Raw genomic sequence first — 11,313 nt, 5'->3', positions numbered from 1 at the left:
TATTGACTCATTTATTTATTTATTGTCTATTTAAATTTTAGAATAACTACATACATTATTTTCGAATAATTTATTTTAAAATTTTCAGACAACTTAGTCTTTCTATAAAAGGAAAAGATTATTGTTTTATATAATATAAATTTAATTGTCTTTTAACAAATTTGCTAAATAATTTTTTTGAAATAATAAAAATTTATTATCGACCGAATATTGAATCTACTGTGGAGAATGTTTAAGGTTTTAAGAAGAAGAATAAAATATTTAAATTACTTATTTATTTATTGAATTTTTTAGTTTCCAACACAAAACTTATTATTATTAGGTGGGGATATCCACACTGTTGTAGACAACCTTTCAAAAAAAAAAAAAAAAAAACAAAATACAAAATTAGCATATGACCATATGTAGTTGCAAAGATAGCAGGATTGATCCAGAAAAACACACACACTAACATAGTCACATAGATAGATGATGAAACCAGAACCATGTTTGGGTTTGATGAGCATTAATATTGCTTTGAAGCTCACCCTTTTACTATTATTATTGCTGAACTTTGTGGGTATGAGTTTAGTTCTTAGTGCTGATGACTATAACAGAAATGACTTCCCAACTGATTTTGTCTTTGGTTCAGGCACTTCTGCTTATCAGGTACTTCATCTTAATTAACTTTTTCATTAATATAATTAATATTAATATATGATTGTATTTATATAGTGGGAAGGAGCTGTTAATGAAGATGGAAGAACTCCTAGCATTTGGGATACTTATGCACATGCTGGTAAGTTTCTTCTTTTGCTCTTGCTTTTCTCTTTGTTCATGTAATTAATTTTGGAGTCATGGTTTATCATATTGGTTGTCAATTTATCATGGGAGTTAATAAATAATATTGGATTTTCCCTGCTAAATATGGACTACAGTACAAAAGGTAACAGATATTATTAATATACATATATTCCAAGTTAATACTCAAATTGGTTCCGAAGTTACACTTGCACTTTGATCTGGTCTACAAGTCTACAAAGTTTCAATTTACTCAATTTGGTCCACAAACTTGACATCCGTGACTTACACTAGTCCAATCGAGTAAATCGAAACTTCGAATACTAGATTGAGTCGCGAGTGTAATTTCAAGGACCAGTGTGAATATTAACTCCAGATATTCCCACATTTGTCCTTGCATATTAACCAAGCCAACCCGACGAGAGCCTAGTGATTGATTCCACGGTTTGAACCATTGATCTTGAGGTTACATGAAGACAACTCAACTGTTACACCAAGGCCTCCTTCCTATTTTTAACGATACTGTGAAAAAAAATAAGTAGTCTAGCATACATATGTTAATGTATCTAACAAAATCTTTATATCATTCTTAAGCCACATTTTATTGGAGGGAAAAAGTTGATGACCAATTATTGGCATTATGAATCAATTTTCCTTAAGTGGGAATCAGTTATGAGAAACTGGTAATACTAATACACAGCCAGGAAAAAAAAAACTAATCAAATTATTTGTTGGGCTCCCACATTAACAATTTCAGTGAAAAACAGGGTTTGTGCATGGAGATAATGCAGATATAGCCTGTGATGGCTACCACAAATACAAGGTCAATAATACATTAATACTCTTCTCTTCCATTATTTGCATACATTGTGGTTTTTTACTTTTATAATTTGTGGAAAATTGATTATATGCACATAATGTGTTTGAGGAAATGCAAAATGGAGTTTCAAATGTTTCTGATAATTTTATGTTGCAGGAAGATGTGAAACTCATGGTGGAAACAGGCCTTGATGCCTATAGGTTATCCATTTCTTGGTCAAGATTGATTCCAAGTATATAATACTCCTAACTCAACCTTGTGTTTTTAAATAGAAACGTTGAAATTTATTTGATGTTCAGTATTATTTTCTATAGTAAAGCCTTTGAAAAATGCCTTTTCCTTCTTTCTTTCTTCCCAGATGGTAGAGGACCCATCAATCCCAAGGGATTGCAATTCTATAACAATTTCATCAATGAACTCATTAGCAATGGTAAGTATGATGAGTTTTCTTAATTTGAAATACCATGTATTGCTACTTCTTCAACTGATATGTTCCTTCTTTCCATTGAGCAGGAATCCAACCACATGTAACACTGCACAATTTTGATCTTCCACAGGCACTCGAAGATGAATACGGAGGATGGGTTAGTCCTAAAATCATGTATGTTCATGAACCCTTGAACATAGTGTTGTTCGAATTAATCAGTGAAACTCTTTTGCTTAGGACAGAATTGCTTATTTTACAACCGTAGAAAGAACTGAGAAATATGAATTTAAAAATCACTTGAATGTGAATGCAGAAGAGACTTCACAAACTATGCAGATGTGTGTTTCAGAGAGTTCGGTGACAGAGTCTTATATTGGAATACTGTGAACGAGCCGAATGTCTTCACCATAGGTGGTTATGACGAAGGAACAACCCCACCTACACGATGTTCGCCCCCATTTTGCAAGAAATATAACAGCAGTAGGGGTGACTCCACAACCGAGCCTTACTTGGCAGTTCATCATATTTTGCTATCACATTCTTCAGCTGTGAGATTGTATAGAAGAAAGTATAAGGTATATAGTGTATTTACTTGTTGCAAAGGAAAAAGCTTTGACTTAGTTACTTATACCAACTCTTAATTGAAGTTCATAGTCTTTCTATATTGAATTTAGAATATTCTTCCACATATAGAAACCTTTCTTGGGGCAAAGAATGTTCATGATTCTATAGAGGCTAAGTTATATTGCAGGACAAGCAACATGGGTTTATTGGCATTGCAGTCTATTCATTCGGTTTCATTCCTGCAAATGATACAGATGAAGACTGGGCAGCCACTCAAAGAGCTCGCGATTTTTTCATTGGTTGGTAAGTTAGAGACCTTATATTATGTGGTTTTTCTCTTCAAAACTGTAGACTCGTTGATTTTTAATTTATTCTGCAGGATTTTGGGACCCTTGGTGCACGGAGACTATCCCATTTCCATGAAGACTAATGCAGGTTCCAGAATTCCAACCTTCTCAGACCGCGAATCTGCACAGTTGAAGGGTTCATGTGACTTTATAGGCGTGATATTTTACGACAACCTTAATATCACAGACAATTCTATCGCACTGAAGAGGAATCTGCGAGACTATGACACAGACATGGCAGCACAGCTGATCTGTATGTATTTCATTATGTTTAAGGATAATCAATTTCGAATAAGATTGGACCTGGTCACATGAGCATGCTGTACCAATTGCATTCCACACATATTTACAACTATCATTCTGAATATAGAATTTTCTCGTCTCTTATCATGGATCCTAACAGTTTCCATTAAATTTAACTTCCATATCATTTAGCACCTTACCCTCCAATAATTTACACCTTAGTAATTGGGGGTAGCAAGTTTAAATAACTAACCACCTTTCCTGATTTTGGCAGTTGGACCGGCCTTGTTTTCGAATGAAGAGGTAAATGTTAAAATTAACAAAAATGCTATTCGTACACCAAAATCAGTCACCAATGTATTTGTATATAAATACATGTGTGGTTTAATTTATTTTTAATGTGCATTTGTATTCTAACATGTATTTTATACTGGTAGTTGACTTTAGTGATTGATTTTGGTGTATACGTAGCATAGTCCTAAAATTAAAACATACTGTAGTTATTCTTCTAAACTTGTTGGTTCACTTATTTAGATTACTTAGTTGCATAACTACACGGCATTACCTTTATTCAGTACCCTGTCACACCATGGACTTTACGTGAAGAGCTGAATATCATGAAGATCCTTTATGGCAATCCTCCCATATTCATATATGAAAATGGTCTCTCTCTCTTTCATATATTAGTTCAGCAACGGGGTGAATGCAAATTATTATAATACGTTGTGCCACTGGTAAAGTGTGATAAATGGCTTGTTTTGTTAGGTCAACGGACACCAAGGAATTCATCACTTCAAGATGTGAAAAGGGTGGAATACTTGCATGGATATATTGGTGCTGTGCTTGATTCCATAAGGTAACGCAGTTGCTGGTTTTTTATGGTTAAAAAAATAGAATTGAGAACTTATTTTTCTTATGAGTTACTACTCTATTTAGCTTATTTAAAAAGTTAAAAATAGACTTTTCAAAATTTTGATTACATAATATGTGAAAACTGATTTTTGGCTAACGAGTTACCTTAAAGTGAGCCGATTCAGCTCGAACCAGATTAGTTGGATTCTGAATTAGATCCTCATAAAAGGAAACTACCTATGCTTTTCTATGTGTTAATAATTTTCTCATGTAATCCCAAATTTTTCTTCTCAGAGATGGATCAAACATAAAGGGATACTTTGCATGGTCTTTCATGGATGTATTTGAGTTATTGGATGGGTATAATGCAAGCTTTGGCCTGTACTATGTTGATAGGGATGATCCAAAGTTGAAGAGATACCCAAAACTCTCTGCAGAATGGTATGGGAATTTCTTGAAGGGTGGAAACACCTCTGGTGTTGGAGCCATTGAACTAGAGAAAGATTCATCCCTTGTTTCCATTGGCCGTTTGTCTCAATAGCCACTTGAACTTGTTTATATATATAGGAGTTTCATCTGCTCATGCAGTTATGCTTAAATTTCACAAATAGATATGGATTTCCCAAAACAAATAATCATTGTGTGTGGACTCTGTTCCTTTTCCCTTCTTAGTTCCTACCTAAATTTTCTCTTTTTTTCTTATGCATAAATAATATTTGTATTATTTTATATACACACCTTTCTTTTATAATATAAAAGACAGATTTTTTTTTATATTTTCTCACCTTTTATCAATCAGTTTTAATATTAAAAGTTGAAGGTGTACAAGAGACTCAGAGAGATGCACAAAAGTAATGCATATAACATTTTTTTATAAGTTTAAAGTTTAGGATATAATTATATAATTAAATTTTTTAAATGTTTAATTAAGTAGAGAGTATAAGAGTTTACAACTCATATGCATGTAATCATATATATTTAACATGTTCCCTAAACATTTTACAATATAAATGTATTAAAATTAATTTTTTTTTGTTTTTAAGAAATGATAAATTTTCTTTATTCTTAGTATGATTAGAAAAGTTTCTATTTAAATTATTTCATTTAACATTTTTGTATATTGTTTTATCATCCAATAACAACATTTTATAATTTTTAGTTGCATCAATTTCAGGTAGACATATTCATTAATTATAAGTTTATAACCATCCATATCTCAGACAAAATTCAGCCAACGACAATTTTTTCGTTTTAATTATTTTCTCCCCTTTACAATTCTCAGCTTACCAAAAAAGCTAGAGCCACCGCTTTTTATTGAAAACCTTGAACATAGTCCCCAGGAAGCACCTAGTGTTATGCAATTACGCCCCTTCCTTGTAACCAAAGAAAAAATAATATCAACTTCAAGAATCACAAAATCCACAAACACTATCTAGTACCAAAAGGGAAAGGAAAAAAAAAAGTTTTTAAATTGGACATAAAACAAGATAAGATATTAGTTACTTTTGAAATAGAAACAAAATTACATTTAAAACTTGGCACATATAAAATCTCAATCAAATAAAAATCAATTGAGAAGAAACTGTTCCACATAAGATTGTAACATCCTATAACCTATTTGGTATAATAATTTTAATTGGATTAATGTGTTTAATAGAATAAAAATATTTAAGACTAAAGCAAATATGAACACTTGCTTCAATATCTAAAATTCAATCGTGGAAATTCAATTTAAGGTCGGAAAGAGAAATAAGGTAAAATATATCAACTGAAGGAGCACGAATGGTTGCTAATTTTTATCATGAAGAGGTTCTTTATATTAATGAAATAGTACAATAAATGCTTCCTTCTGACTATTTGAGAATATTCCATCCAAACTAATCTTGTCTTCATTTTTGATAATAGATGTAGACATTCTGCATTATTCGTAGCTATTATTGAGTTTACTGTATTAGCTGAATGTGATACTTCATTAGAGTGATTTGGTTGCATGTATCCACCAAAAGACAAAAACAAAGCTTGGGAGCTCCTCTCCCATTACCTCTGCCACCTTTACCACCACGCTCTCTTTCTCTTTCTCTAATATTGTTGGTCCTAAATTGGCCTTTTTCACATTTAATATTGACGAATTTGGTATTGTCTTGACCACTCTGATATGTCTCAAAGGTATTGACAATTACAGATTTAGTGTAAATAGTATTCACTAGTATTTTATAATCTGATTCAGTGAGATGTATTATTTGTCTCTTTTGTTGAAAAAGAGAGAAGGCAGTATTCACGTCTAGAAGGTATTTAAGTAACATAATCTGAGAGTGCACACTTACAATTCATATTATCTCATTATGTATAATCCATAGCTATAATTACTCAAGCAAGCACAAATTAGTATGGGTCTGAAGTGATGGATAACTCACCTTGTTTTATGCTGAACAGATTCTTCTCAAGTTCGGCGATCCGAAATAGATCATCCTCATATAATCGATGTTTGATGTCTTTCCACAGTTATGTTTAGCCATGACAGCACAAACGTGTTGCAGCTGTCCCAAGCATCATACAAATTATTTATTGGAGTTGGTTTGAGCAATATGCTATTCGATGAATCTAATTTTGTTCTTTGATTTCAGACAGATCCGCACATATCTAGACCAAATGTGATAGTTCAATGTAGTCAGTGGAGTGATTGTGACGGCGATTTCAGGTGTCTTACTTAGATGGAGACAATAATAACTTGAAGAAGATTGGTGTTGGATCTGAGAGTGGCTTGAAAAGCTTGAAACTAAGTGATGAGCGGATAATTTATACGCTTTTGGCATTGTTTTTAGGTAGTTTTTAGTATATTTTAGTTACTTTTTATTATATTTTCATTAGTTTTTATTCAAAAATCATATTTCTAGACTTTACTATGAGTTTGTGTATTGTTCTGTGATTTCAGGTATTTTCTGGCTGAAATTGAGGGACCTGAGCAAAAATCTAATTTAGAGGCTGAAAAAGGACTACAGATGCTGTTGGATTCTGACCTCCCTGCACTCGAAGTGGATTTTCTGGAGCTACAGAAGACCAATTGGCGCGCTCTCAATTGCGTTGGAAAGTAGACATCCTGGGCTTTCCAACAATATATAATAGTTCATACTTTACCCAAGTTTTGACGACGCAAACTGGCGTTTAAACGCTAACTTTCTGCCCTATTCTGGCATTAAACGCCAGAAACAGGTTACAAACCAGAGTTAAACGCCACAAACAAGCTGCAACCTGGCGTTCAACTCCCAGAGAAGTCTCTACACGTGTAAAGCACAATGCTCAGCCTAAGCACACACCAAGTGGGCCCCGAAAGTGGATTTCTGCATCATTTACCTATCTCTGTAAACCCTAGTAATTAAGTTTAGTATAAATAGGACTTTTTACTATTGTATTCGAGGTCTTGGTCATTCTGGTTTCCCCTCTGGGGCCAAAGCCAATGAACACTATTTTCACTTATGTATTTTCAACGGTGGAGTTTCTACACTCCATAGATTAAGGTGTGGAGCTCTGTTGTTCCTCATGAATTAATGCAAAGTACTATTGTTTTTCTATTCAATTCAAGCTTATTCTTATTCCAAGATATTTACTCGTACTTCAACCTGATGAATGTGATGATCCGTGACACTCATCATCATTCTCACCTATGAACACGTGCCTGACAACCACTTCCGTTCTATTTGCAATAGCTTGAGTGTGTATCTCTTAGCCTCCATTCCGAAAGATCGGAGTCTTCGTGGTATAAGCTAGAATCAATAGGCAGCATTCTTGAGATCCGAAAAGTCTAAAACTTGTCTATGGTATTCTGAGTAGGATTTGGGATGGGATGACTATGACGAGCTTTAAACTCGCGAGTGTTGGGCGTAGTGACAGACGCAAAAGGATCAATGGATCCTATTCCAACATGAGTGAGAACCAACAGATGATTAGCCGTACGGTGACAGCGCATTTGGACAATTTTCACTGAGAGGACGGATGGTAGCCATTGACAACGGTGATCCCCAACATACAGCTTGCCATAGAAATGAGTATGAATGATTGAATGAAGACAGTAGGAAAGCAGAGATTCAGAAGCAACAAGCATCTCCATACACTTATCTGAAATCCCACCAATGAATTACATAAGTATTTCTATCTTATTTTATATTTTGTTTATATTTTAATTATCAAAACCTCATAACCATTTGAATCTGACTGACTGAGATTTACAAGATGACCATAGCTTGCTTCAAGCCGACAATCTCCGTGGGATCGACCCTTACTCACGTAAGGTTTATGACTTGGACGATCCAGTACACTTGTTGGTTAGTTGTACGGAGTTGTGAAAATGAGTTGAGATTACAATCGTGCGTACCATGTTTTTGGCACCGTTGAGATCACAATTTCGTGCACCAAGTTTTTGGCGCCGTCGCCGGGGATCGTTCGAGTTTGGACAATTGACAGTTCATCTTGTTGCTCAGATTAGGTAATTTTATTTTATGTTTAAGCATTTTAATTTTAATTTTAATTTTCAAAAAAATTTTCAAAAAAAATTTTTAATAAATTATTCTATGTTCTTTAAAATTTTTAAGAATGAATTCTAGAGTTTCATGATGATATGTTGAATCCTGGCTGGCTGTTAAGCCATGTCTAATCTTTTGGACCGAGGTTTCACTTATCCTTAGAAGAGCTTCTTTGTCTTTCTCATCAATTTAGCTGTTATTTGTAATGATCTGCTAAAGCTTGGCTGGCCATTGGCCATGTCTAGTGTTTTAGACCGAAGCTTTCACTGAAAGCTTGGCTGGCTAGTAAGCCATGTCTAATTCCTGGACCAGAGTTTTAGACTAACATTGCATGATTCCTGGAATTCTTATTAAAAATTTTGAAATCCTTATTTTTCTTTTTCAAATAATTTTTGAAAAATACAAAAAAATTAATAAAACCATAAAAACCAAAAATAATTTTGTGTTTCTTGTTTGAGTCTAGTGTCAAATTGTAAGTTTGGTGTCAATTGCATCTTTTTAACTTTTCTTTAAATTTTCGAAAATCCATGCATTGAGTTGTGTTCTTCATAATCTTCAAGTTGTTCTTGATGATCTTCTTTGTTTGATCTTTGCATTTTTATGTTTTGTGTCTTTTCTTATTTTTCATATGCATTTTCAATTTGTTAGTGTCTAAAGTTTGAAAATTTCTAAGTTTGGTGTCTTGTATTTTTTTTCTTTTCTTAAAAATTTTCAAAAATAAGTTCTTGGTGTTCATCTTGACATTCAAAGTGTTCTTGGTGTTCATCTTGACATTTAAAGTATTCTTGCATACATCATGTGTTTTGATCTTGAATTTTCATGTTCTGCATCATTTTTAAGTTTTTCTCTCTCCTCATTAAAAATTAAAAATTAAAAAAAATATCTTTTCCTTATTTTGCTCATAATTTTCAAAAATTTGGTTTGATTTAGTCATAAAGTTTTAAAATTTAATTATTTCTTATTAGTTAAGTCAAATTTTCAATTTAAAAATTCTATCTTTTTCAAATCTTTTTCAAAAATAAAATCTTTTTCATTTTTTCTTTCATATTTTTGAAATTTTTAAAATTTATTTTCAAAATCTTTTTCTTATTTATATTTCATATTTTCAAAATTAAAGCTAACAATTAATGTGATTGATTCAAAAATTTTAAGTTTGTTACTTGCCTAGTAAGAAAGGTTTAATCTTTAAATTTTAGAATCATATCTTTTTGTTTCTTGCTAGTCAAGTAATTAACTTTAATTTTAAAAATCAAATCTTTTTCAAAATAAATTTCAATCATATCTTTTTTAAAACTCAATTTCAAAATCTTTTCTAACTTCTCATCTTTTCAAATTTGATTTTCAAATCTTGTTCAATTAACTACTTGACTTTTTATTTAATTTTAAAAGTTTACTATTTCCTATCTTCTTGAAAACCACCTAACTACTTTTTTTTATCTCTCTAATTTTCGAAAACTCCTCACCATCTTTTCAAAATTCTTAGTGACTTTATTGCACCCTCTTCTAACTTCTATGGAAGAAGCATCTCAATTCCTACCATTGGAGCAAATAACTTTGAGCTTAAGCCTCAATCAGTTTCTCTAATGCAACAGAATTGCAAGTTTCATGGACTTCCATTGGAAGATCCTCATCAGTTCTTCGCTGAATTCTTGTAAATCTGTGACACTGTCAAGACCAATGGAGTTGATCCCGAGGTCTACAGGCTTATGCTTTTCCCTTTTGCTGTAAGAGACAGAGCTAGAACATGGTTGGATTCACAACCTAAGAAAAGCCTGAACTCTTGGGAAAAGCTAGTCAGTGCTTTCCTGGCCAAATTCTTTCCACCTCAAAAGATGAGCAATATTAGAGTGGAAATCCAAACTTTTAGACAGAAGGAAGGTGAGTCCCTCTATGAAGCTTGGGAAAGATATAAGCAATTGATCAAAATGTGTCCTACTGACATGCTTCCAGAATGGAGCATCATATATATATTCTATGATGGTCTGTCTGAGTTGTCAAAAATGTCATTGGACCATTCTGCAGGAGGATCTCTTCATCTGAAAACCCCTGAAGAAGCTCAGGAACTCATTGAAATAGTTGCAAATAACCAGTTCATGTACACCTCTGAGAGGAGTCCTGTGAACAATGGGATGCCTCAGAAGAAAAGAGTTCTTAAAATTGATACTCTGAATTCCATATTAGCTCAGAACAAAATATTGACTCAGCAAGTCAATATGATTTCTGGTGTGGCAAAATTGTGATCGTTCATTCCTTGGTAACGGCGCTGAAAACTTAATATGCACGTTCATACTCTTAGTTCTTTGTCACAACTTCGCACAACTAACCAGCAAGTGCACTAGGTCGTCCAAGTAATAAACCTTACGTGAGTAAGGGTCGATCCCACGGAGATTGTTGGCTTGAAGCAAGCTATGGTCACCTTGTAAATCTCAGTCAGGCGGATTCAAATGGTTATAGAGTTTTAATAATTAAAAGATAAATAAAACGTAAAATAAAGATAGAGATACTTATGTAATTCATTGGTGAGAATTTCAAATAAGCGTATGGAGATGCTTTTGTTCCTTCTGAACCTCTGCTTTCCTATTGTCTTCATCCAATCCTTCATACTCCTTTCCATGGCAAGCTTTATGTAGGGCATCACCGTTGTCAATGGCTACATCCCGTCCTCTCAGTGAAAATGGTCCAAAATGCGTTGTCACTGCACGGCTAATCATCTGTCGGTTCTCGATCATACTGGAATAGGATTCAGTAATCCTTTTGCGTCTG

The 11,313-nt window shown here is 33.2% G+C and overlaps 1 protein-coding gene and 1 non-coding gene across 2 annotated transcripts; one reads left to right on the top strand and one right to left on the bottom strand.

The window, feature by feature from the left end:
* Positions 1–223: 223 nt before the first annotated feature.
* Positions 224–4,807, top strand: LOC112754748 (hydroxyisourate hydrolase). Its single transcript, XM_025802500.3, has 13 exons — positions 224–648; positions 715–778; positions 1,548–1,603; positions 1,757–1,832; positions 1,959–2,030; positions 2,114–2,201; positions 2,341–2,602; positions 2,779–2,894; positions 2,971–3,191; positions 3,456–3,484; positions 3,757–3,844; positions 3,947–4,037; positions 4,328–4,807. Exons 1-13 carry the CDS (start codon positions 469–471, stop codon positions 4,572–4,574), a joined length of 1,590 nt encoding a protein of 529 aa, XP_025658285.1. The 5' UTR covers positions 224–468; the 3' UTR covers positions 4,575–4,807.
* A 5,581-nt stretch (positions 4,808–10,388) lies between these two features.
* On the bottom strand, positions 10,389–10,495 carry LOC112760592 (small nucleolar RNA R71). Its single transcript, XR_003181025.1, has one exon. It is a non-coding gene; the product is annotated as a small nucleolar RNA R71 (small nucleolar RNA).
* Positions 10,496–11,313: the final 818 nt, after the last annotated feature.

This window comes from Arachis hypogaea, chromosome 16, assembly GCF_003086295.3.
Source record: "Arachis hypogaea cultivar Tifrunner chromosome 16, arahy.Tifrunner.gnm2.J5K5, whole genome shotgun sequence".
Classification (NCBI taxonomy): domain Eukaryota; kingdom Viridiplantae; phylum Streptophyta; class Magnoliopsida; order Fabales; family Fabaceae; genus Arachis; species Arachis hypogaea.
The sequence above is the reverse complement of the archived record's forward strand: the minus strand, read 5'-3'. Positions and strand labels throughout refer to the sequence as shown.